Consider the following 27,709-nt stretch of genomic DNA (forward strand, 5'->3'; position numbering starts at 1 on the left):
TATTGGTTGCAAACTTAATCTCTTGCGAAATTCTGAAACTCATCCACATCATGCTCTAAGCCAAACTATCAAAAATATAATGTCAGTCAAATATTAGTGCTTCTTCCATTGTCTCTCTATTTTTTTTTATTCTCCCTCTGGAATGGGCCCACAAGGGCCCCACTAACCCACATGCCCCTCAAACTTGCTCCCCATGTCTGCTAGCTTATATTAAACCCCATGGAGATGGAGCAGCCAAACAAGCAGCACGTCAAGTGGCCGAAACGATAGAGCTTCTTCCACTCCCAGATATATCCGATCCTTCAAAGATGGCTGTGGAAGCAGAAGATGATGTGTTCTTTGCAGATCTAAGCCGGCAAATCGCGCTGCTGATCATGGATGACGAGGAGCAACTCCCAGTTCACATGCAGTATCCTCCTCTTCCAGTTCAGGTTGGTTTCTTCTTCTTTCTTATCTTTCCCAACGCTTGGGAGGGATTCTGAACTTTGCACTGTTATCTATTATTCAAATTTTTCAAAACCATTTACAGTTACTTCCATTTTTTTTCCCTTTCTTCGCTTCTGCAGAATAATACTGCTACTGATATTTTTAGAAAATTATAAATTCCAGATTGAATTCTACTGTCATAGTGGATACCCACTGACCAGTCGAATAAGTCAAGCCAGAGAAATCCTATCTGTCTTCCTCAATAATTTCTGTCTGCCTCTTGATTCTCTTCATGTTTCTTTTACTCTTTTAGTCTAACATATTTAGGTTGTGGTCCGCAGGAGCTTCCTTACATGCCCCAGATGATGATGCCACCGACCTATGGCTATGATCAGGCGGCTTACACAAGGGAGATGAGCAAAGGAACAGGAGTGTTCATTCCACGCTCTACTACACCACGAAGGAAGAACAGACCAAGGAACAAGTCTTCTTCGGTGAAGAATTTCAGCTTCCCGAGGCACCAGCAACTGGAGGGATCTGCAATTATGATTTCTCATGTCTCCAATAACACAAGAGTTAGTTGCCCCATCTATTATCGCAGGCACTTATAGAGCAATCAAGCTAAGTCTTTGTGCTTAACCTTGTTTAGAATGTAAGGGTGATTGTTTGTGGTACTGATTCGTGAAAAGGGGGGAAAAATAACACTCTTCCAATAATAAATGTACTTGTGAAGAGGGACTCCAGAATCTCCAGCCTTTAGTCGATGGAGATCATCTGTATCAAGAACTACTCCCGTAAGTGTGATTGTAAATCTTCAAATCATATTATTGATATAATATATGATGTGATGAGGGGGTATCCAAGTCATTTGGAAATCTATAATCAAGGTTCTTCCTTCTCAATTGAGTAAATGCAAAACTAATGAAGTTTAAAGGACTAGAAATTCATTCCTGAAAGTGAATTATTATTAATTACCTATCATCGACCCCTCTCCATTGGACTCATGTTCGCGACAGAATAGTACAATGTCAGTATGATAAGATTGCTTTGCTTTGATCCATGTCACCTTGAAACAGGAAGATTCTTATTTGTATTCCTAGCTACTGCTGGCCATGTGATCCAATATCAGCTGGCAGCAGCTCAAAAGCCATGCCTTACCATGTTACCAAGGGAGCAAATTCTTGGTCTGTAAGGAATATACAGTAGGGTACGTACTAAAATCCAACGTCCACGAGCATCTCTGATCTGTGCTTGATTGGTAGATTCTGTGGACCACAACGCAATTACGTGCTTGATAGGTGGCACAGCTGCCTGACTAGCTCTTGTTGGTTTTTGACTCCATTGGCCATGGAGCAACAACATGGTCCATGTATTGGAAGTTACAAAACTGCCACCACCATGACTCCATGTCATCCATGTTTTCTCTCTTTCAATACTTAAGAGGCCTGTTTTTCCCACCCCACATCACCGCACACCCCCCCTCCCACTTCTTCTCTCTCCTCTTCTAATGACCTTTTTATCCTTTTTTAATTTATTTATTTTTTTAATTTTTAAATTTTTATTTAGTTTTATTTTTAATTAATTTTATTTAAAAATAGCCCTCATATATTTTTATTTTTATTTAGTTTTATTTTTTAATTAATTTAATTTATTTTTTTTCATCAATACGATATTTTTTCAATTTTATTTAATTTTTATTTAGTTTTATTTTTTAATCAATTTTATTTATTATTTTTTATCAATACTTTATTTTTAGAATTTTATATAAATTTTATTTAGTTTTATTTTTAATCAATTTTGTTTATTATATTTTTTCAATTTTATATAAATTTTATTTTTTAATTAATTTTATTTATTATTTTTTTCATAATACTTGTATTTTTTTCAATTTATTATTTTAAAATTTTTTTTATTGATTTTATTTTTTTTATTAATCAGTTTTTTTCAATTTTTTTTATCAGTTTTATTTTTTTGAATAATTTTTTTTTATGTTTATAATCTTTTATTTATTTTTAGTTATAAATTTTAGGAGTTATTATTTATAAAAAAATTTAAAAAGTATAAAATTAATTTAAATTAAAAAAACTAAACAATAAACAAATTTAATTAAAAAAATAAAACTAAATAAAATTAATTAAAATTAAAAAATATATATATAAGTAAAATAAAATAAAAAATAAAGAAAAAAGGGTATAAAAGTCATTTGAATAGGAGAGAGAGGAGAGGAGGGGGGGGTGCGGTGGTAAGGGGGTGGGAAAAGCAATTTGCATACTTAATGATGGTAGAGTTTTGGAGAGAAATAAAAGGGGATCTGGTCCCTGGTTCCTACTCCATCTTCTTCTTTGGAAGAGATATTACACCATCTAGGCTTGTGGAGGAAAGGGCCAGAAGTATCAGATTTTCGCAGTCTTGTAAGTGTCTACGAACTCGATGGTAGGAGGTAAAATCTTGATTCTTTTCCGCTGCATATTTGCCTCATATTGTTTCAGAGTTTATCATTTGGTATCAGAGCCGAAAACACCTCTGTCTCGATTTTACTTGGCCGAATCTTTTGTTTTTGGATTCTTATTTACAAACGAAGAAGACATAGGAATTAAAATACTTACCTGTTTTATTCCCCGATCAATTCCTCGTCGTATCAATTCCTCGTCGTAACTCCCTCAATATCTGCGATTGTTGAACCAATCGTCGCTGGCACGGGGTGCTGGTGACACTTGTGAAGGAGCAAAGTTGGCTGTGGGAGCGTCACCGGTGACGGATAATAAAAATAAAAACTAAATAAAATTTAAAAAATAATAAACAAAATTAATTTAAAAATAAAACTAATAAAAATAAAAATATATAAGTATTAATGAAAAAATAATAAACAAAATTAATTTAAAAATAAAACTAAATAAAAATTAATTAAAATTAAAAAATATATATATATAAGTAAAATCAAATAAAAAATAAAGAAAAAGGGGTAAAAATGTAATTTAAATAGGAGAGAGAGAGAGAGAGGAGGGAGGGGGGTGCGGTTTAAGGGGTGGGAAAAACATCTCTCTCCTTAATTTATCTCCACTTGCTTTATGAAATTATTTTAAGTTAAAATAACTAGTTTTCGTTATGAATATATATAAATCATGTTTTTGACAAAACAATTTAATGTACTAAAATAATTTATTGTTTTAAAAATAAAAGATAAATACCTCTTTTAATTTATTTAGAATTTATATTTTTAGAAAGAAAAAAATAGTGCATTTATTTCACCAAATAATTGAATAGAATGAAATAATTAATTCTGACCATTTATTTATTTGCTTTTGCTGGAAAGAAGCGGAGGGAGAGAGGGTGGCTCAAACTGAAAGGCGGGTTTTTGAAACGGCGGGAGGGCGAAACGGGAGGCACGGGCAGCGATTGTCAACGCAACCCTAGGGCGAGCGGAAGAGGGGGAGGGGGAGGAGGAGATGAACAAAATGGTATGATATCTTTCCTCGATGCGTTGTCATTGAAGTCGTTGTAGTGAGCGGAAGAGGGGGAGGGAAGAATGGTGGCGGACGACTGCTACGCTTTCAGCAAGGTGATTCGTCCTCTTGGTGTTTCGTCGCGTTCGCCATTTGTTTACTTGTTATTTTATTTTTACTGATCTAAATGAAATAAGCAATATGATGGAACAACAATTTGTTTTCGAGGTGAAAGTGGTGAAAAGGAGGAATTGCACCTTCTTTGATGCAAACTTTGATTCTCTTTTGGATTATTAGGGGCTTCTTGGATGGCATCGATCTTGAATGAGTTTTAGTCCTTGTCCTTTAGTTTCTGGACATGTCGATGATGCTCACCTTTTTTTGAGTTCTGAAATTGTTTTCCACCTCAAGATTTATGAGATTGATCCGTATATATGTCTGTTTTTGTTCCAGTCGTGATGATTTCACTCTTGTTTAACTTTCTAAAATTTGGTTCGCTTCCATTTTTGGGTTTAATAATAATATCAATTTGAAATGAAAGATATAAATATCCAATGAACCTGTGGTCAAATTAGTTTCCAGATGTTTTCTATGTATCAAATACGTGAGCTAATCAGATTCTTTTTCTATGAGCCATAGGAAATGCTGATAATAAGGCATCCAAAGAAATATCCGCTTAATTTATGGGTAGCAATAGTGGGACTATTCATGGTAAGTGACATCTACATGTTCTCTCTATGCATAAAGCAAAGTGGGCGCTCAGTTATTCCAAATCAAGCGAGGGGGAGATCAAGGAAGCAACTTTGTCATGATCCCAGCATCCCACAATCAGAACTTCATTACCTACGTTATCCACAGCCTACATTATACAATAGGTAATGAAGTGTGATTGTTTGCAAAATGTTTCCTGCCAGTTCCTTGTATGATGAACACTTGACTTTTGTTGCAGGAATGAATGTGCTTGTACACCTATTAAATTCTTTGCTATTTTGTCAATGCAAAGATCTGAAGTGGATGGTTTGAAACATTATTACACAGTCATGTTGATATCAGTTCAAATGGTGAAAATTTCTCTATGAAAGAGAGGAGTAATATTTCTTCTTTCACAGACACTCACTAAAATATACAATTTGGATTGGTACAGTAGTGCATCTAAAAATCAAGTACTGCAGCAATTGATCTCAAATGGATGCTTAACAGGTAAAATGTTATATGGTATGAACTGACAATATTAGATAAATTCCTTAGCAATGTAATTATTTTAGACCTATAACTTTCTCAGATTCAACTGAAGTGCAATATTTCAATCAAGTTGCAATGGCCTATGTTTGTTAATCTAGAAATTTGGTTTAATCTATTTTGACTTGATTACATTGTTAAACATTTTGCATGTTTCTTTTTCTATCTGTCAACCCTTTTCTCATTTTAAATTGTAGAACTAGGATAATAAGAAAAGAAAATACATCTAGGCAAATTGATTCATCATCAACAATTGTGTTATTTCTAACTATTCGAGGTTGTCTAGATAAATCTTATTCCAATGTGATTTGTAAACAACATTGTGTGAGTATAATTAGATTAAATTTGAAACTCGAGTTATCGAGAAAATATTAGAAATCAAAGGTTTTAAGAAGACTAAAATGGATGGACCTGAAGTTTCTATGACTGGTTTAGATATCTTAGATTTATTATTCAACAAGAAGGGTGCAATGATGAAGATACCATAATAGGACAAACAATTGGAAAAATGAGTGCTTGAAATGGATAGAATCTTTTAGAGCTTTGTGTGATTTTGTGTTTGTCTTAGGATAAAAGGGTGTTTTATAAGATTGAATGATGGTGTGATTGTATGAAGTTTTTATGTGATCATCATGCTTGAAATGGATAGATTGCTTTATGTTTCCTTTTTATACGTTGATATTTCATTACAAATTAACACAATTGTAGACATGAGCAATTAAATAAGCATTCTACTATTCACTCTTAAAGGCTTAACTGCTGACTGATCACAAGGCTAGAGAAGCAAAGGATCAAGTTAGATTGGAATTCTTTCCCTCATGGAGCTTTGAGATGGATTTGACTACAACACTCAATTTCCACCATCCTTTGTAGTAGAAATTTCACCTATTGAAAATCAAGGATGGAGACCTTCACGTAAATCAACATCGAGAATTGTTTGTTTGGAAGAAAGATTTGAAGCTTTGAAGGATAGGAAGGGAAGAACTCTCAAGAGAGAAAAATGGATTGAGCAATAAATACAAAGTTTTGAGGTAAATAATAAACTAATAAATATGTTGATTAATGACTTGCTTAACAATGTCAAACAAATCCCTCATTGACATAAGAAGTGGAAAAGTCCAAATAAAATAGCTCAATGGCTCAAGACCAACAAGAATTAAAAGCTGTGAAGTGCTCAACATTTTTAAAAGTGCAAGTTGAGAAAACCTCTACATAATCATTCAGGGGTGATAAAGAGAAGAGTCAATTTTCAGCTTTTGTAGTTGAAGTCAATGAGTTTTCCACCATATGGAATCATATGATCATGTGGAAAAAGAAAGCACAGTCCTTGCATGCATTGAGGACCCAACACTCAGAGCTATATCTAAGTTAATGAATAAGAATCATATTGTATGCATTAAGAATAGGGAAAGAGAATATTATAAAACTAGACGTCCTAACTTGATGAAAGAGAATGTCTAAGTGCACCCAAGGGTAGAGTCAAGGAGAAACCCAAGTAAGTCACTCCCTTAGGACGAAAGAGCAAGGATCACATTGTGTTTCATGTGCAACGAGAAGGAGCACTAACACAACGAGTGGTAACCTAAAGAGAGGAAGCTCTAATCACAGGGGAGTTTTTAAGGTAAAGCTCAATATATCATCATCATGTAAATCTGCAATTTTTAATGATGTACCTTACCATGATGATAAGAAGCATGTTGGAGAAAATATTATGATTTTAGTTCTTCATATTGTAGGATCGAGTTGTGTTAGCGGGGGTGTGAATAACGCTTTGCTTTTCGATAGTTCTCATGCTTATCTATAGAGTGTTAACGCAGTGGAAAAAGAACAAATAAAACAAGCACAAGAATAAATACATTTGATCTTTTATGTGGTTTGGCAACCCCCTAGGGTTCTTATTTTATGTCATAGGCCTCGAACATGAGCACTAACTTTTTCTTTTTCGGAAATCTTTCGGAGGTGGAGAAACTTCTTACAATCTATTCTCCAACACAACCAAGCAATACAAAATAATAATAAGAAAGACTAAACTAAATAATGATGTTACATACAAAACGTGATCGCCTTTAGAAGTTTTGAATGCAACTACACTCATTTTGGCACTTCCTGGATCAAAAGAATAATAATAACATGAGCACTTGAGAGTATGGAATGAGAGTGTCAGATGATGTGAACTGTCGGCTGGAAGTCACTTTTATAGTAATATTCCAAGCGCCTAGAAGCTTTTTTAGTCGCTCGGAGCCCGCCGTTATCCAACTGTGTAGATATTGCTGTTTATCCAACTTTTGATTGTCCGAAAGCCCCTTTCAATTGCTCGGTCTCCCCTTAGTTAGCTTTCGCGTCCACGTTCATGTCACATCCTCTACTGATTGGATATCAATCTGGCACTCCGTTCGATCGCTTGGACTCGAATCTCATCCGGCCACGTTAATGCTAAATTGGAGGTTGATTGCACCAACACATATCATAAAAATGATAATTCTAAGGACAATTCTAGACCTTTGCACAATAGACAAAAAATCTAGAAGTAGGGCTTTAGAAGAGGAAAATGTCTTTTGGAGAAGATGCTAAAGAAAATTCCAAATAACTTTAAAAATGTAGATTTAGGACTAGGAAGGCAAGAAGAAACTAATGATTTCTTAAGTCTAATGTTAGTGTGTCACCTACACGAAGGTTCACTTTGACTATGGCATGAAGTCACAAGAACCCAAGAACCCTTTAGCACTAAGAGTGGTAGCAAGGTGGCAAGGGAATGTGTCCCTAGAGACCACCTTGATGAAACTACCAAGTCTAGGGGTTCTAAGAGACCTAAGGGAGTCCTTAGGAAAATATTAAGAAAGGTTATCCCTAATGAATATCTAGAAATCCTGAAGAGAGACAATATGTATCAAATCACCGAGAGTGTGATTCTGTCATGCTAAATGAATTTAGGTTAGTCAATTAATTTTAGAAGAATAGTTAACTCAACCGTAACAAAATTGACACTTTAGAGTAGTTTTAGGTTATTAGGTATGTAGGAGATGGATATCCTAACCTTACTTTCACAGAGATAGAGTGTGCCTATAAGTTTAAATGAATGGATAACTCATCTAGGTGATTGAGACATTAGGATAGGCTCATGCATTAAGATGGATAATTAGCTAGAGACTTTGTTTAGAATGTATGAAGAAGACTTAAAAATCCTTAGGTGTGTCAAATTGTATCTTATGACTTTGGCACATTATTATAAAAAGTCATGCATGGAGAAAAAACATTTATAAATGCTTATGATGCATGATGAAACTTCTAATATTAGGAATTAATACATATGACATGATTGATAATCATTTAATTATGCCAATTTGATTAAATTTATATCTTTCTATTGATGCATGTTTAAGCTTATTCTATTTCATATTTAATCATGCCATGCTTATTTACAAGTATGTGAATTTAATTATATCATGCAATTAGTATTAAGAATGATAACAACAATTGATATCCTAGGTAGGAACATCAATTAGTTGGATATGTCTTAGTGTAGAATTTCATGATCACTTTAGATGAAGAATTCTAAAACAATCTTAGTACAATGTAGGATAGTTGTTTTGAGTATTTTGACCCCAAAGCAAGTGAGATATTAAGGATGATGATCTAGGCTGTAGATGCTTGATAAGATGCATCTAATTGAGCTAAGTATTATCTAGATATAAGAATCTTGAAATGATCAATCATAGGGACTATGAAGAGTTATGTACATATAATGATAATGATAATGATTGGAAATTATTTTTAAAATATCATTTATTTTTTTAAAAACAATGTGGTGGTACCTATCTGTTGGTAGAAGTTAACAAAAATAACATTGATATAAAATGTGGATTGGAACACTATAAGTTTTAAGGCTTCCCAATTTTGTGCCAATTTTTGAAAATACCAAGAATGTTTGTAGAAAGCTACTTTTATTTATCCAAAATAGGTTGAAAATGATATAAATAATGTTAATAGAAAATTTTGTATGAGTTTTTAAGATCTACCTGCTAAAGAAAATAAAATGCAATCAATTGAATTAGAGAAATCAGTCACCCCTCCCCCCACCCTAACCCTTTTAAACACTTTAGCAAGTGTTAGAATTCAGTTTATGCATTAAGTTATGAATTGTAAGAGACATTGTTGGTGCAAATTGAATTTCCAAAAGAGAAAATGATTGAATGAGGGCAGAATGTTCAAATAAGTGGAAGATTAGTTCCTTCACCTAGAAAATGATTTCTTAAGGGCAGGAGGATTTCCTTAGTGATAGAAATTTTATAGTGAAATTTGAAATTAGGGAATGAAATCTAATTTGAAGAAGCATCAAGGTAACATTTGAACATTAAGAGAAATTCAAGGTTGAAATTTTTGCTTAGAGATACTTAATCGTATGTACTTTAGATTATATCAAGTTATCTCAATAAGGGGTAAACAAATTGAAGGTTAAATTGTGATTGTTTTTCAATAAGTGGTATAGCTTTCAACATATGCTATTGAAGAAAATTCAGGGTTGAATTTTTTATGCATGTGTATCCTATCTTTTTTTGGATGGATGAACTCAAAAATGGTCACTCCTAGTCCTAGTATGAAGAAGATTGAAACATGGGGGATGTATCCACCTTGATAAGATGATAAGCTAAGGGTTGAGCAATGAAATTATCTGTAAAGTGGAAGAGTGGAGTGTTTCTATATTGAAAGGAGGAGAAATTGGAATCTTTGGTGAAAGGATGATTTTGATGTACGCCAAAGAGAAGTAAGAGATTAAGTAAAGAATCTTCACTTAAGTTTAACATTAAATTTCGAGAGAGAAATGAGTTTTTGAATGATCTTTTTGATATATGCCAAAGGTGGATAAAAAGTGTTTAAGGTAAGAAACTTCATTTAACTTTAACATTTTAACATAGGAGATGGAATCTAGAATTGAAATATACTATTGGGCCTAATATAAATAGATTGTCAAACATTAATGGGGTAATTGTTAGTGCAATGATGCTCTAGCTTGGTTTTGTTAACTAAGGTGTTTTAATATTAGGTAATGTCTTTGCCATCATGTTTTAATGTTAACCTGCCAAATGAATATATTTTCCCATTTGATTGTCTTATCTTGCAGTGATTATATCACTATAATATTGATACGTGGTTAGAGATTGTAGATGTCTCTTAATTTCCTCTTTTGCTTCATGAATTAGACGGTAAACGTTACTCATTTGTGGCTTCTTGTCCATATCAACTTTACGTAGAACAACGTATAAAGATTTTACTGTTGTAAGAATATCTACAATATAATCTCAAAATCTAACAGATATAATAATTTTTTGCACCTCTTTACTTTTGGTCGTGTTAAAATATTGAGAGACTTTCCAATCTTCAGAAGTAAACATAGACTTAATCCGTTTTTTTTTTTCCAAAACAACGATTTTAATAAGAGAAAGTGAGTGGCAAATCTAGTCGCTCTTGATCGCAAAATCTCTCTATCAATAAATTTCTTCATTAATCCATGAACCCAATGATGATTATAGAGGAATTTTATTAACGATTGACCCTTTTTCACTATCTTCTTTACTATATCAAGTTTACTGATATCTACCATCATTAAATTGATACAGTGTGCTGCACATGGTATCCAAAATAATGTTTGATATTTTTGCTCTAATAATTCTCTATCTCTTTTAAAGTTGACACCATTATCTGTAATCACCTGTATTATATGCTTTGCACCTATATCTTGAACTATACTATCCATTAAATAATATATGTAAGGTGCATCATGATAGTTTGTAGTTGTATCAATAGATTTATTAAATATCATCTTTCTATTGCAGTATAGCAGAAAGTTGATAATGTTTATCCGTGTAGGTCCTATCCAGCCATCACACATCAACGTAACCTCATATAAGCTCTATTGCTTCTTGCATGATAGGATCGAAGTCTTGACCTCCTCTACTTGTTCATTTAAATACGGGCCAATAATTTTATATGCAGTCGGAGGTTGAATACCAGGATCAGATTTTTGGATATTGGATATCATACTATGGTAGTATGTGTTATTTATTGCATTAGGGAGAATACGATTAAAATGAAAAAATTTAGCAATACTTTTACAGATTGATTTCTTCTCTCTTATATAAACATTATCAATCCTAGTTTGTTTGCTAACTTGGTCTGGGAATGCCAATAGATCAATATCAGCAATATCAACTGCACGTCTTCGTCTCATAGAAGGAAAAAAACGACCAATATCACTTTGTGTTGAAGTAATACGAACACTTGCACTTCTTTCCAATGTTGCTGTAGTAGTTGAGCCACTAACACTGGCACCAACTGAGTCACTTCCCATATGTTGCTCATATTCATAGAGTTCGAGAGGCACTGAGAGCTGTTAAAAATTCTTCGTCATTTGGAACTTCACCACGTCCTTCAAATTCATCAGAAGTTGGTTCTTTAGAGCTTTGGCTATCAAAAAGTTCATGCTAGTGTTGTTGTTTATACTTTAATGCTTTTTTCCCATCAAGTTCCTTTCTTATTGCACAACGAACTTCTTGAGAAACTTTTAGACGTTTAAAAACATTCGGATATCCACCAGCAAGATGTTTTAGACGTGTGACTCCACCGCCGCGTTCAATCATATCGCAATGCAAACATTGCAAATAAAATCGATTCTGTAATCAATGTGCATGTCTCTAAACTGGATCATAAGATTGTTATTTTGATGTCATTACCTATGCATTATAAAAAAATTAAAAATAATAAAAAGATCAAATAGTTTACATTAATATTGGCAACTATAACATTAACAAAATTAATATAAAAAAATTATCTGATAAAAAATTACAAAAAAAATATTTAATTTTAATGAAAATAATAAATAAATCAACTATTAAACTATCGTGTTAATTAAATTAATCAACTATTAAACTAGTTAATAACTTAATTAATTATTTACTAATCAATTATCTTACTTATCAATTAAGTAACCCACATTAGATTAATTTAAATCCGCATAAAATTAATTTACAGTTTAATCAATTAGACTCATTAAATTAATTAATTAGCTAATTAACTGATTGATTCTTTATTTAATCATCTAATTATATGATTAATTATCTAAACTGATAAATTACTCAGTTAATTAACTATCCAATTAACCGATTATTATTTTTAATTAATCAAACAAATATTTAATCCTGCTTATTATCTTAATTAACCAACCAAACTCTGATTTAATTGTTTATTTATCAAACAAATAATACTTAATTAATTAGCTAACCTTAATTAATTAACCAAATAAACTTCAATTAATTCATTAACTCTTAATTTAATCAATCCAATAATCCATCAATAAACTTATTAGATAATTAATTAATTATTCAAGTAATCCTTAATTAATCAACTTTTAATTAACCTAATTAAATAATTAACCGATCATTGAATTTATAAATTAATAAATTATAAATAATTCAATTTACTTAATCTGTAGTCAAGATTATATTATAAATTATTCAATTAATTAAAATTTTAATCTAATTAAATCAACCTATTTCCATGTAACGTGAAGAATATCTTTATTATTGTGAATTTACAAATTAAGTATATAAAGCGCAACCTCTTGAAAGCAAACCATCTCTTAGGAATATAAATTCAACTTTGTCAATTTAAAATAATCAAAAGTGTACAAGATTATAAGTGTTTTATTAGGAATCATAATTTGACTGCATACCTTTATCAAAACTTCCAAAATAAAAGATAGAGAATCTAAATTATTTCCTAGGCGCATATCACGCAAAGACATTCATATCAATAAAAATATGTATTTCATATGTTTAGAAAGCAAGAATCCTAAAGTTAAAAAACTAAATATGTTAATATTCATGATCCAAATATCAAATTGATTCTAAGACAAAAAAAAATCTATAATAATTATATAAATTAACATAAAGATCCTAATTTATATATAATAATTATATAAATAAATTAATTATTCATTTATTTAATTATTGATTTATATAATATATATTTATATAATTATAGTTTATAAATATTCTGAATAATCTGTATTAAATATTATAGTTTATATATTTATATATATAGTTTATATTGCATTTTAAAATCAAATTTATTTAATATAGATATATATTTTAATTTTTTTAACAATTAGAAATGTTAGAATTATTTATAAACTTCTGAAATTATTTCAAATATTTTAAATATTTTCCAGATATTTTAATATATTTTTAATTTATAAAAATAATTTAAAATAAATTATTAATACAAATTTAAAATTTAAGTATTATAGTTTGTATATTTATATATATATAGTTTATATTGTATTTTAAAATCACATTTATATATTTTAATTTTTTAACAATTAGAAATTTTAGAATTATTTATAAAATTTTCAAATTATTTCAAATATTTTTCTGAAATTTAATCTATTTCTAATTTATAAAAATAATCTAAAATTTAATTTTAAATAAATTATTAATACGAATTTAAAATTTTTAATTAGAATATTTTTATTTTTTACTTTAATTTTTTATAATTTTTTTATATTTTTAATAAAAATATAAAATTTTATATTATAAAGTTATAATTATAGTAATTATTTAATTGTTTATTTAATTAATTATTAATTTATATAATCTACGGTTATAATTTATATAGTAACTAATTATTAATTAGAAATTATATAAATAGTTTAATTAATACGTTTAATAAAAAAAACTTATATAACACTAATATAATATAATAAATATAACATTGATTATAAATTATAATTTAAATAATAAAACTGTTATATTACATTTTTAATAAATCCTAATCTCGCAGAATTCGATTTCTTCCATTGTGATTTTGCCGCCCTCGTTCTTCCCTTTTGATCGATTTTTTCGTCAATTAGCCCAATTCTCTTTCAAATTGAAATTATATCTATCCGAAGGGTGGTCGCCGCTTTGCTGTCTCATTCGGCCTCGGCCTGACTCAGCCTGACTCGGCCTCGACCTCACTCAGCCTGGCTCGACCTCACTCGGCCTGCCTCACTCAAACTGGCTCTGCCTCACTCGGCATCGACCTCACTCAGCCTGGCTCGGCCTCGGCCTCACTCAGCCGAGCACTACTAAGTCTGAAACACAAGAATAAGTATGACAGAACTAGAAAGAAACTATACAGATCTTTAGCGTGATACACTACTAAGTCTGAAACACAAGAATAAGTATGACAGAACTAGAAAGAAACTATACAGATCTTTATTTTAAACTTAGCAAACTTACAAACTCAGAGTGCTTACAATTCTCTAAGTAAGAACTTTGGGATCGCCGATTTCTTGCAAAGAGATGAGGGACTGAGAGCCCATTTATAGAGAGTAATGAACGAAGTGGGTGCTCATTGGGCACCATCACCATTCGTTCATGTCTCCATAGTGGAACTTCTTTACATCACGCCCCATACATTATTCAGCTGACTCATAGTGCTTAGCTAACTCACATTTGATTCTTGCTTATCACTTTGAGCGGCTCCCCGAGGCTCAGCTCAAAAGTGATTTGACAAAAGTAAAGCTACTTTGGATTTGCCGGCGTGGGGGGGGGGGGGGCTCACCATTGCTCCTTTTTATAGCTTTAGCTGATTCAGATTGCTCAAGGTGAGCTTTAGCTGTAACGCTAGGGTTTTGAGTTCTTCTGTCTGCTGCCTAACATAGGGCAGCCTGGCTCCTCTGTCGTTGTCCCATCCACCACTAAGGCTACGCCATGCGTCTTCTTTGAGGTAGAATATGTCGCACAGCTCGTCAAGTTGGTTGATGAAGTGAACTGTTGTTTGTTGCTCCAGCTCGTTGAGTTCTTGATAGATCCTTGAGTCCTCAGCAAGGCTAAGTCCCCTGTGGATTTTGCGCTTATGCTCCCAGAGTTTGAAAGAGTAGATATCATTTGATTTATTAATCCAGCCAACTTCCCCGCAGATTTCTGACTGGCCTGCTTCTCTTCTTGGATTAGGGCTTAATCCAGCAACTGCATTGTTTCTTGTGGCTGGGTCCATTCCTTGTAAACAAGACTGCAAACAAGACGGGATAAAGCGTCAGCAAGCTGGTTATCCTTACCTTCAATGTGTTGAAAATAAACTGGAATTCCTAGGCCCGTGATAAAATCGGTGAAGGAAATCTAGCGAACCCTGGATGGCTTGTTTTGGGCCGTTTTATTAAAGAAGCTAATAATGGCCTGGCAATCAGTTCGAATAGTGATTTCTGCCTTGTCCAGATAATATATCTTGAAATTTTCCATGCTATTCATGACAGCATGTATCTCAGCATCAATTGTGGACTTGGGAGGATTGAATTTATCGCTAGCATATGCACAAATTTTTTCCACTGATTTCGGGTCATATTTCATAGGCTTCCACTTGTAGATACCCCCCAACCATCCATACATCCATCTGTCTATAGGATAATATAACATTGCTCTGGGGGTAGTTCTAGGCTGGGCAAATTTCTTATAAGTGATTTTACTTGCCGAATCAAAGCCCAGTCTTGGGAGTTCATTTTCTTTTCTCCTGTTGGTGAAGTCTTGGAGTAAAGAGGTCCCAATAACTTTCCCAAATTTGGGATGTAATTTCTGGAATAGTTGAGAAGCCCCAACCACGACCTTAAGCCTTTTGTAGTTGTTAAATCCTCCTCCTTAAAATCAGCAATTTTGCTAATTATATGAGACTGCAACTGAATCTTGCGGCTCCCTATTGTGGCTCCCAGAAAATCAATGCACTTAACTCCTATCTTCATTTTTGTGGGACTTAGTATGAGCCCATTGTTACGATATATTTCAAGCATAATCCTCAGATGCTCCGCATGCTCTGCTTCATTGTTAGAGAAAACCAATATATCATCTATATATATGGCTATAAAACTTTCAGTACCTCGAAAGCAGTTGTCCATTTTTCTTTGAAAAATTACGGGGGCATTTTTAAGTCCAAATGACATTACCAGCCATTCGTACAGACCATCAGGGACCCAAAAAACAGTCCACTCAATAGAATCTTTGTGCATTGCCACCTGATGAAAGTCGGATTTAAGATCAAATTTAGAATAGATAGAGCTGTTACATATTCTCTTAATGATGGTGTTGATGTCAGGGAGGCTGTACTAATCTTTATGAGTGTTATCATTCAGCCTTTTGTAATTGAAAACCATTCTCTCTTTCCCCTTCTTTTCCTGACCTGTCTTCGGATCCACAGTGGTTCCTGAATATACTATTAATGCAGTGGTCCTGTGCTTACTTTTGCTGGGCCTTATTACTTTGAGCTCAAGCAGCTGTTTAACGTGCCGTCTGAATGAGTCATGCATTTGTGGGGTTACATGTTTCAGCGGCCTATCCTCAATTATTAGTTCAGGGTTTTTGATGTCTAACTGGCACTTGATTAAATTTCGTTGCCAATGTAACATGAGATTTTCCCCTATAATTCCTGAGGACTTCAAATCACTGATTAGTTCATTATATTTGAACTCAAACCTAGGATGTACCTCTATGCTGGCTTCCATATTAACTGCTGGAGTAATCTGCAAGTATTCTTCTTCTTCCAGCTCCAATTCTTCAATTGCTGCAGTTACCATGGAGGTTACTTGCTGAGTCTTTATGGTTGTGATGTTTTTGTAGAAAGTTACTTCATCTCCTTCGATCCGTACTCCTCCATGAACGGAGCGGATGAAGTTGCACCCCAGAATCATCTGTATACTTCCTCCTAGCTTCATATGAAAAGTATACGTGTAAGGTATTTTAAATGAATGTTCTGCTATTCTCATCATACCATACTTCAACTTCTTAGTGGCTTGTGTTGAGGAATTAATCCCACTGAAGTTGACAATGTATGTGTTGTCCTCCACAGCTTCAGGTGGTACTGCTCCTTGATCAATACAGCATGTAGTAGCACCTGTATCTAATATAGCATTTACTGAGAAAACCTTTATACCAGTTATTTCAATAGTAACCTTCATGTTGTATAGCCTGTTGGCTATTCTTCGGGGTTGCTCTGCTGTCGTAGTGGAGAACATCTTTTCATTTCCTTCATCTATCAGGACACACATTGGCAAATCTTCTTCTTCTTCTTCTTCTTCTTCTTCTTCTGCTTCTTCTTGGGGTCTAACTCCTTTTATTTGTTTTCTCAAGTCCTTGTTTTCTAGCTCCAGTTGGTCTATTTTGAGTTTATACTCCTCTATTTCAGTATCTGCTTCTAGCCTTGCAACCTCCACTTCCCTTCTTGCTATTTCTTTTTTAGCTAACAGTACTTGCTTTAGCCTCTCCATTTCAGCTTCACACCATTCTATATAACGCTGCTGCTCCTGTAGAATTGGTCAGGAATCATACCTCACAGGCTGTGTTCTGGCAACAGGGATGTCCAGGTTGAAGTAATTTTGGCTGCACTGTCCACAGGATGTGAGTTTGCACCTTGGGCAGAAGATTCTGCATTTCTTCATTGTCTCCCTTTTATAGCAGTAACATTTTTGATATTGAATGGGTATTTCTTCATTGTAGATCTAGGGATGAGCACACTCATGCTGCTCCCTTGTGACTCTTACTTGCGGTTGCCATCCACCACTTTTTCCAATCCAGTATGTATTTTCAAGTTCCCTGAAAACACAAAGGTATTCATTAATTGCTAAAGTATTTATACCTTTGGCAATATCCATACTTTCTTCTCCTTCTGACAAACTGTAAATGGCGTCACTTTGCTCATCACCCTCCTGTACTGATACTATGTCACAGTCTTCAGGTAAAGCAAGGCCTTCAAACATTGCTACTCTCTTTACATTCTTCTTTTCATTTGGGCAATCGCGGGCAAAATGCCCTTCTTCTCCACAGAGGTAGCACTTACACCTTTTGGTTCTTATAAGGTGCTTTCTCTTTTCTATTCTTGCGTGGGAATTATGAGGCTTCCCTTTGTAGGTGGTTGACCTTTTGGCTCCAAAACGCTTTTCTGTTCTTTTGTAGTATCCCGGAATAGGGATCTGATTGCAGAATGCCATTCCTTTTAGGGAACGATTATAGGCTGCTCTTTTACATTCTTCCTCAAAAAATCTATAGGTAAACACAATCCTTGGATGGACGCCTATCAGATTTCCTCTGTATTTTTCTTCAAAAGCTTCTTTCACTCTTTTGCCAATATCTCCTGGTAATTTTGCCCATAGCTTCTCTGATAATTCTGGGCTTGTAAATAACTTTCCTGTTTTTGCTGCAATTCGCATATATTCATTTATGAATTGGATGACATATTTAACATCAGTACATACCATGCACTCCAAGTCTCGGTATGCTTTGTCTTGAATCATTGTGGAACCTTGGAAGGGGTCTTCCAGAACAAATATTCTACGAATTTGTGAGATAATATTCTGAGTACCTCCATGTCCTTCTGCTGAATTTAATAAAGATTGATATTCATCAGGGAAAGCCATCCTCCACTGTATCCAGGAGAGTTTTTCTGTTTCTCCCAATAAATTTTCAATAAATTCTGCCTTTTCTTTGTCATCTGTGAAGGCTTGCAATGCAACTAAGTTCTTTGTTATACTCTCCCACCTCATAAAAACTTCATCAAACATCCCTAGATTAGTAGGAATTGTGAGGATTGCGCCAGTTTGCTGTTGTGCCGAAGGAAGACTCCACCATTCCGAGAAGTCCTTAGATTTAAATCTCACTCCTTGCTTGCTGTATCCTTCAAATGAAGGCCTACTGGGACCCGGGCCTGCTGCTGCTCTTGCAGGAGGGTACCCAACAAGGCCCATCTCAGCATCAACAGGGGGCTGATATGTGGAAATGGCCGACTGGGATGTTGAATTCAGCTGCTCTTCTATCCTCCTTAGTTGAGGGTAATCAGTAATCCATTCCTCTTCTGCTCCTGCAGCTATAACAAAGTCATGAGTAGGTGAATATTCCTGGGTAGGATTATTACCTTGCGATTCCTCCTCATCTCCCCATGAAGGTTTTATTGGGGGAATGAAGTCAACAGGTTCTGGGGGAGTGTAGCGAACATAATAGTCATACTTTCCGCTTGGTCCCCCAAGTGTATCCCATATTTCATTTTCCGCAGGCTCCGCCGCCACCTTCCCTTTTTTCTTTCTTCTTTCTTTTTTCCACCACCTTCCGTAGGAAATTGTTGATCAGCAGTCGTTGCTAATCTTCATCATCTTCACTTATCCACCCATAACAGGGACGTCTTTCTTGTTGTTGTGGAGGAAGGGCGGAAGTGCTGGTATCATACTCCTTCGAAGGATTGGGTGCCGGGTATGGGGTTATGGCATAACAAGGAGATGTATCCTGCTGCGCCAAATAAGAAATGTAAAAATAATAATCATCTTCAGCAGTATCTACTGGTTCAGGTAGTGCAGGAATGTTCTTAGGCCTCCATTCTTGCTTAGGTTTATCAACTATCCCAAAACCTTGTTTGCAACGAACCGTTTCAGATAAAGTTTCTCTTTCATAAACTGCAGCAAAATGTATCTTTTCAAGTATAATTTGAGCAATAGATTCCCCAGGGGTTATTAATAATTCTTCATTAGTGTGGTTGAAGGCTAGTATTTGAACTTCGCCATGGTAGTCAGACCTGCCCCAATAGAGATGCCACGTTTCCAGGCTGCACTGGATCTGGCTGCTATCCTTCCATAAGTGCCGAAAGGAATTTCCAAGCTAAGTCCTGTAGGTACTAAAGCCCTTCCCCAGGGGGGAATTGTGATGAAAGCATCAACTACAAGGTCATAACCTGCTGCTCCAGTTGTCTTTCTTCTTGGTAACTTGGCTGTAGCTGTTAGTTTTGTTACAAACAAAGCTTTATTAAGTTCAGGATCAAAAATACCTTCAACGAATTGTTCTTGGTGTAGCATTGCGATGATTTATTCCTCATCACTTTGAATTTCCTCGTCATGTTTGTTGTATTTTGGGGGTGAAGAGGGAGATGCCGCTTGGTAATTGTCAAATTTGATGGAGAATCTACCATCAAGTAGGTCTCTAGTAGAGACTTCCGTTGGCTGCATAGGTATGTTGACAGTTGGCGGTTGGACTATCCAGTTTTGCCCCCGGATATCATTTGCATTATAACTTCTTCCAGTAGTGCTCGTACACCTCGACTGATCAGGTAGTCCACCATACTTTGTATTTCATATGCAAACCCAACATTGGAAGTATTAGACAGTCTCCAACTAAGCCTCGAGTGATTAGGAGGTTGGCTTCACTGTTGTGCCAGTTTTTATATCCTCGAGTGAGGATAGAAATCTGTATATTTCTAAAAAAGTCAGGAACTGTTAGCATAAGATCAGGAATTAGATATACCAGCTGATTTCCTTTTGCTAGGTCGATTTCCATAGTAGCAAGAATTGCTCTATCCCCTTGCCATCGATTATCACGGAACACAATTAGTGCTAAGGTTCCTTCTTCCTGGCGGTGCAGGATTTGTATTCGTACCTGGATTACCCCAAAATGCAGAAATCGCATACCACTTCGCTGTAGTTGTTGAAAGTTTTTTGATTGTATGAAGGTTCTATCAACCTGGTTGGTTGTTACTAGGATGGCTTCTTCAGACCTGTGAATGTACACCCTGTGGTGAGCGTCATCCCTTCTGGAATGGTATAGTTGCTCAGCAGGTATAATGGCCGCCCTTTCTCTGAGTGAGCTTCTCAAGTCAGCTTGTGTATCTATTTGCTGCTCCAGAGTTTGGTTGTATGGTCCCCCAGTTACTTCGAGTTATTCTTTGAGCTGCTCTTTGCATGTTATACCTTCGTCTTTGATTTCTTCTATAGTCCTGTATTTGATCTTCAAATAGGGGTGCCTCCTCAGCTCTTCTAGTGATTGTGGTTACTGGTGGGTTACCTGGAGTTGTCAATTCCTTTTGACCTTTCCTTCTTGAGAATTGCCAGAGGACTTTCGAATATCAAAATTTTCCCTTCCTTTTCTTTTGATTTTTCTGATAATTTTAAGGAGTTTATTTTTTCAGATAGCTTTGAAATAGCTTCGTCTAGTAAAGTTACCGAAGTTGAGGTTGATCCTTCAAGCTTCCTCAATCGTTCTTCCAGGTTTTCTAGCTTTTCAAGTACCTGCACCAAGATTTGAATTTGGGTGTTGTTTTGTTTTATTACCGCAACTACCCCTGAATTTCCCCCTTTGTTGTATTCTGTTGGTTTACAGAATCCTAAGGATGGTGCTTCAATGTTTTTAGTGGCTCTTAAGGCTTCTTGGTAGCTTTCTGTGGCTATAGTATTGATATAGCTCATGAAGTGGTCCAAGCTTCTAATTTTTGCAAGAGTCCTTCTACCCTTGCTAACTTTCTTTTTAAGCTTTCAGTAGCCCTTTTATGTTCCTCTTCTGCTTGTTGGCTTTGCTCAGCTAGACCCTTAATTAATCCTTGGACTTGTTTTATGGTTAAAGGTCGATTCTCTACCACTTCCTGGGTTAACTCCTTTAGAGTTTTGATAACCTTTTGTTCTCCTATTTCAAGACTTCTACTTCCTCCCTTACTTGGTTGATGTACTTAATATTGACTTTAATGGACAGACAGATTAAGTTATGTATAACGGACAAGTTGTGAGCTAGTTCCTGATTTGTAGGCTTAGATTTTTCTAGATCAAGATACTTAGGTTCAGGAGTGTGAGATTTATACCATTCCCTAATAGATTCCTCCCATTGTTGCGACATGTAATTCTTGCACTTGATACTACTACTATCTTAGAAAACCTACTAATTTTGGCTACTTACAGCTTAGGATACTAAGAAAGCCTTCTTTAGCTCATGCAGGGGTGCCCGTGGACTTATGCAATCCAGCTTTTAGTATCAGTCGCCTTATTGGAGCCTCCTTATGCAGGTCCCTAATATAGTATTTTCATAGTGCAATCCTGCACTATGAAAATAGCCTAAGGGCACCCCTGCATGAGCTAAAGAAGGCTTTCTTAGTATCCTAAGCTGTAAGTAGTCAAAATTAGTAGGTTTTCTAAGATAGTAGTAGTATCAAGTGCAAGAATTACATGTCGCAACGATGGGAGGAATCTATTAGGGAATGGTATAAATCTCACACTCCTGAACCTAAGTATCTTGATCTAGAAAAATCTAAGCCTACAAATCAGGAACTAGCTCACAACTTGTCCGTTATACATAACTTAATCTGTCTGTCCAGTAAAGTCCATATTAAGTACATCAACCAAGTAAGGGAGGAAGTAGAAGTCTTGAAACAGGAGAACAAAAGGCTGATCAAAACTCTAAAGGAGTTAACCCAGGAAGTGGTAGAGAATCGACCTTTAACCATAAAACAAGTCCAAGAACTAATTAAGAGTCTAGCTGAGCAAAGCCAACAAGCAGAAGAGGAACATAAAAGGGCTATTGAAAGCTTAAAAAGAAAGTTAGCAAGGGTAGAAGGACTCTTGCAAAAATTAGAAGCTTGGACCACTTCATGAGCTATATCAATACTATAGCCACAGAAAGCTACCAAGAAGCCTTAAGAGCCACTGAAAACATTGAAGCACCATCCTTAGGATTCTGTAAACCAACAGAATACAACAAAGGGGGGGGGGGGGGAAATTCAGGGGTAGTTGCGGTAATAAAACAAAACAACACCCAAATTCAAATCTTGGTGCAGGTACTTGAAAAGCTAGAAAACCTGGAAGAACGATTGAGGAAGCTTGAAGGATCAACCTCAACTTCGGTAACTTTATCAGACGAAGCTATTTCAAAGCTATCTGAAAAAATAAGCTCCTTAAAATTATCAGAAAAACCAAAAGAAAAGGAAGGGAAAATTTTGATATTCGAAAGTCCTCTGGCAATTCTCAAGAAGGAAAGGTCAAAAGGAAATGACAACTCCAGGTAATCCACCAGTAACCACAATCACTAGAAGAGCGGAGGAGGCACCCCTATTTGAAGATCAAATACGGGACTATAGAAGAAATCAAAGACGAAGGTATAACATGCAAAGAGCAGCTCAAAGAATAACTCGAAGCATAACTGAGGGACCATACAACCAAACTCTGGAGCAGCAAATAGATCCACAAGCTGACTTGAGAAGCTCACTAAGAGAAAGGGCGGCCATTATACCTGCTGAGCAACTATACCATTCCAGAAGGGATGACACTCATCACAGGGTGTACATTCACAGGTCTGAAGAAGCCATCCTAGTAACAACCAACCAGGCCGATAGAGCCTTCATACAATCAGAAAACTTTCAACAACTACAGCGAAGTGGTATGCGATTTCTGTATATCGGGGTAATCCAGGTACGAATACAAATCCTGCACCACCAGGAAGAAGGAACCTTAGCACTAATTGTGTTCCGTGATAATCGATGGCAAGGGGATAGAGCAATTCTTGCTACTATGGAAATCGACCTAGCAAAAGGAAATCAGCTGGTATATCTAATTCCTGATCTTATGCTAACGATTCCTGACTTTTTCAGAAATATACATATTTCTATCCTCACTCGAGGATATAAAAACTAGCACAACAACGAAGCCAACCTCCTAATCACTCGAGGCTTAGTTGGGAGACTGTCTAATACTTCCAATGTTGGGTTTGCATATGAAATACAAAGTATGGTGGACTACCTGATTAGTCGAGGTGTACTCGGCTTCGCTGGTCTTACTCGGCCTCGCCCGGCCTTACTCGGCCTCGACCTCGCCGTGCTTTACTCGGCCTTACTTGGCCTCGTCCCGCCTTACTCGACCTCGCCATGCCTTACTCGGCCTCGGCCTCAACCTCGGCCTCGACCTCGCCAGGCTTCAATCTTGCTCAACTCTTCACGACCCTCTCAGTCCTGACGTTGATGGTCGTAGCCTTACGACATACATGAATTCCTCTTGCTCAACTCTTCACGACCCTCTCAGTCCTGACACTGATGGCCGCAACCTTACAACAGACATGGATTCCTCTTGCTCAGACCTTCACGACCCTCTCAGTCCTGGCATTGATGGTCGCAGCCTTACGACAGGCATGGATTCCTCTTGCTCAGACCTTCACGACCCTCTCAGTCCTGGCGCTAATGGCCACAGCCTTACGACAGGCATGAATTCCTCTTGTTCAGACCTTCACGGCCCTCTCGGCCCCTCGTTGATGGCCTTAGCCTCCTGACAGGCATGAGTTTCTCAATGCTCAGACCTTCTCGGCCCTCTCTATAGATTCACTGATGGCCGCAGCCTTCTGACAAGCATGGTTTTCTTGCTACTCAGACTCTCTATAGCCCTCTTGACCTCGTTCATTCAGTCAGCTCAGCAGCTCTGTCAGTTCGGCACAGCTCAGCAGCTCTTTCAGCCCAGCTACTCTATTAGTTCAGCAGCTTTATTAGCTCAGCAGTTCTATTAGCTCAGCAGTTTTTTCAACTTAGCAGCTCTATTAGCTCAGCAGCTCAGTCAGCTCAGTCAGCTCAGCAGCTCTATTAGCTCAACAGCTCAGTCAGCTCAGTAGCTTTATTAGCTCAGCATCTCTTTCAGCCCAGCAGCTCTATTAGTTCAGCAGCTCTATTAACTCAGCAACTCAGTCAGCTCGATCACTTCGCCACTCTGTTAGCTCGACCACTTGGCAGCTCGGCTACTCTGTCACTCTGCCACTCTGTCAACTCGGCCACTCAGCTACTTGGTAGCTCTGCCACTTTGTCGCTCTGTCAGCTCGGCCACTCGGCCACTCGGCAAATCTGCCACTTGGCCACTTGGCCACTCAGCAGCTCAGTCACTCATCTAGGTCTCTCAGCCACTCATCCAGGTCTCTTGGTCATCTCGACCACCTCGTCTCGGCATCTCATCTCAGCATCTCAGCTATCTCAGCAGTTCAGCATCGCAGCACTAATATGGCGAACGAGACTGTTAAATCGTTAAACATAGTCTAGTCAGTCGGACTACGCCTCCTTCGACTAGACTTGAAGGGGAGACTTGTGATGCCGGTGCCATAGATGGCGTGGCTCTTTCTTTAAGGTAAAAGTCAAGAGTCAAGTGGGAGTCAAGCCTAGGGCTGATTTGGCAATGCTAGTTAAATGGACTAGTGTTAATATTTGTCTTTTGTGTATTCAACAAGCTGCGCATGTTCCCAAGACACATGACCACATAAAGAGCCTTTATAAAGTTGTCATAGAAGATGTCCTTGAACTCCTTTTTCTTGCACATAATGCCAAAAAGAAGCAAGAGGAAAGGACATGTGTCAGAGATGGTCTCCTCATACACTTACATAATGGGAGAGCTCTAGCAAAAAGGGGGACTTCTTCTTCCTCTTCTTCCAAGAGGAAGCTCTTCTTCTTTTCCACGGGCTGGTTTGATTTTCTAAACCCTTCTTTTCTTCTTCTACATTTTCATTTTTCCTTCCATGAAATATTGACTTGAGCGTCGGAGTGGCCTGCCGGGACTTTCCGGCACCATTCTGACCTCCTGTTGAAGTGTATTTCAGGTTCTCATCATCCTCTCCCTCGAGCTCCGCTAGGAAGCCGCACATGTCGGATCGTTCGTTGACTGGTGGCTTGACCATCTCGGTATTTAGCTGGAACACTCGCTATCATGAGCGGATGGAATCAGAATAGAGTTTTTAACTGTTTAATTAAAAGTTTAGGTTAATAATTTTAATCAACTCCTACTTATAATTGAGATAATTTAAATAGACTTAATTAAAGTTTAATAAAATTATTCTATTAATTTAATATATATATTATATTATTTTTTAAAATATTTAAATTAATTTTTTATTTTTAATTAATATATTTTATATTTAAAAATATCAAAATTATATCAGAATGATACAGTATCGAAATTGTGTTGTTTTGGTTCAGGACCGAAGTCTCTGCACGACTCAAGATTTTAAACCATGATTAAAACTATTTGTTTCAATCAACTATGTACATGGAGAGTAATTGCTAGGGGAGATGTGGAGTTCACTATTATAAAATATGTACAATAATACCAATGTGACACCGTTGAGAGACACCTAATCAACATGCTTGTACATCCACATTTGTAGCTTCTTAAATTGAAGGACAATTTGTGTTTTCTGATCATTACAAACTAAGGATGATTCAAAGAGATGCAAAATCTAGATTTGGGGTTCACATATCATATAAGCACACTTAGCCTGGGAGAAAACATTAAAGAAATTAATTGATGATTTTGATAAGGCTTACAGTGATTTTCTAATGTATTTGCATGAGTTAAAGAGTCAGGGATCTTGATACTTATATTGCACTACAAAGAAATGGTGAAAATCAATTCCAACGTTGTTTTTGGACTTTCGGTGCTTGTGGACGAGTATTTAGATTCTATCTATGTAAATTGATTAGAATTGATACTACACATCTTAGTGACAAGTTTCTTGTTATTGATGACAACAACAGTCGATGGTAATGAGAAGATCATCCCAGTTGGCTTTGGAATTGCTGAAGTTGAATGTGGATCTACCTGAGAGTGATTTTTGGACCATTTAAAGATATTTCTTACTATTGATCCATAGTCATTGAACATTGTATCGGATAGACATCAAAACATTATATAGTAAAATGTACCCAATCACCTATCATACTTTCTGTTGCTATCACTTGTTTTATAACATGATAACAGATACTTGGATAGGCCTGTATTAGGTTTGTTTTGGACAACAACAAGAGCTTACATTAGTCCAGTACGACTAAGTAATGCAATCCATGCTTGAAAGACATCCAGATGCTTATGAGTGACTACAAAATATAGATCCTAAAAGATGAGCTAATACACACTTTACTGGGAGAAGGTATACAATGCTAATCATAAATTATTTAGAGAGTTTAAATACTTTGTTCAAGAATACATGTAAACTTTCCATTAACAGTTTAATCGATAGTATTAGATTAAAAGTTACTCAATAGTTCTTAATCGTAAGGAGGAAGTTTCAAAATGTTATGATGTTCTGACATCTTATGCCACGAACAAAATTAATTTAAGGAGACAATGAACTAGACTATATGTAGTCTTCCCATACTCTTAAATTGAAATGGAAGTACATACACTAACTTCTTCCTACATTATTGATTTGGAACGACATAGTTGTAATTGCGGTGAGTTTTAAATTTCAGGACTTCCTTGCTCACATCTTATTGCGGTCATCACACATTGGAACATGGATCCACACCGTTATTGTGAGTATTATTTTGTATCTCAAAATTGAAAGGCCACTTACATGGATCATATTTATCCATGTTGAAGAAAGTATTTTGGCCTAGTAGTTTATACAATATTGCAGTTCTACCTTCCTATAGTGTTGTGCAGCCCGGTAGGAGAAAGAAGACATGCATCGAGTCTAAGCATACTAGGAAGGTAAAATATAAATATAGCAGGTGCAAGCAATTTAGCTATAATAAAAGCTCTTGCGGAATGCCACTAGCTTGAATTACTGTTCTTGTATATATATTAATAATTAAAACAAATTATAATATAGATATGAAAAAAATCGATGGTCATTTTTTACTTAATTGTAGATATTGTTCAATAATAATCTACAAATTTTGTTTAGCATATTTGTTTCCTTATATCTCTACAAGTGTTTTATCATTTTTATTGGGTTGTCATAATTTTGTATTATTGTTGTTTGTATTATTATTAATGTAGTATTGCACAGTGATATATAGTATTCATTTTTACAGAATAATTA

At 35.6% G+C, this 27,709-nt stretch overlaps 1 protein-coding gene and 4 pseudogenes across 1 annotated transcript; 3 read left to right on the forward strand and 2 right to left on the reverse strand.

Moving 5' to 3' along the window:
- The first annotated feature begins 254 nt into the window (after positions 1-254).
- LOC141843545 (uncharacterized) lies at positions 255-1,293 on the forward strand. Its single transcript, XM_074731603.1, has 2 exons — positions 255-431; positions 768-1,293. Exons 1-2 carry the CDS (start codon positions 309-311, stop codon positions 1,035-1,037), a joined length of 393 nt encoding a protein of 130 aa, XP_074587704.1. The 5' UTR covers positions 255-308; the 3' UTR covers positions 1,038-1,293.
- Positions 1,294-3,952: 2,659 nt separating this feature from the next.
- LOC141843449 (uncharacterized) lies at positions 3,953-5,073 on the forward strand (annotated as a pseudogene).
- Positions 5,074-10,177: 5,104 nt separating this feature from the next.
- LOC141842757 (uncharacterized) lies at positions 10,178-11,743 on the reverse strand (annotated as a pseudogene).
- A 2,977-nt stretch (positions 11,744-14,720) lies between these two features.
- LOC141843451 (uncharacterized) lies at positions 14,721-21,769 on the reverse strand (annotated as a pseudogene).
- A 1,145-nt stretch (positions 21,770-22,914) lies between these two features.
- Positions 22,915-23,874, forward strand: LOC141843452 (uncharacterized; annotated as a pseudogene).
- The last annotated feature ends 3,835 nt before the right edge of the window (positions 23,875-27,709 follow it).

This window comes from Curcuma longa, chromosome 12 (assembly GCF_044706935.1).
Source record: "Curcuma longa cultivar G26 ecotype Majalengka, Jawa Barat chromosome 12, ITB_CL_G26_1.1, whole genome shotgun sequence".
Classification (NCBI taxonomy): Eukaryota; Viridiplantae; Streptophyta; class Magnoliopsida; order Zingiberales; family Zingiberaceae; genus Curcuma; species Curcuma longa.

Bases quoted from the DNA above. Each gene is read 5' to 3' on its own strand.
- LOC141843545 (XM_074731603.1), top strand. From the start codon at position 309: ATGGCTGTGGAAGCAGAAGATGATGTGTTCTTTGCAGATCTAAGCCGG. The intron at 432-767 runs GTTGGTTTCTTC...TGTGGTCCGCAG, and splicing joins ATCCTCCTCTTCCAGTTCAG to GAGCTTCCTTACATGCCCCA.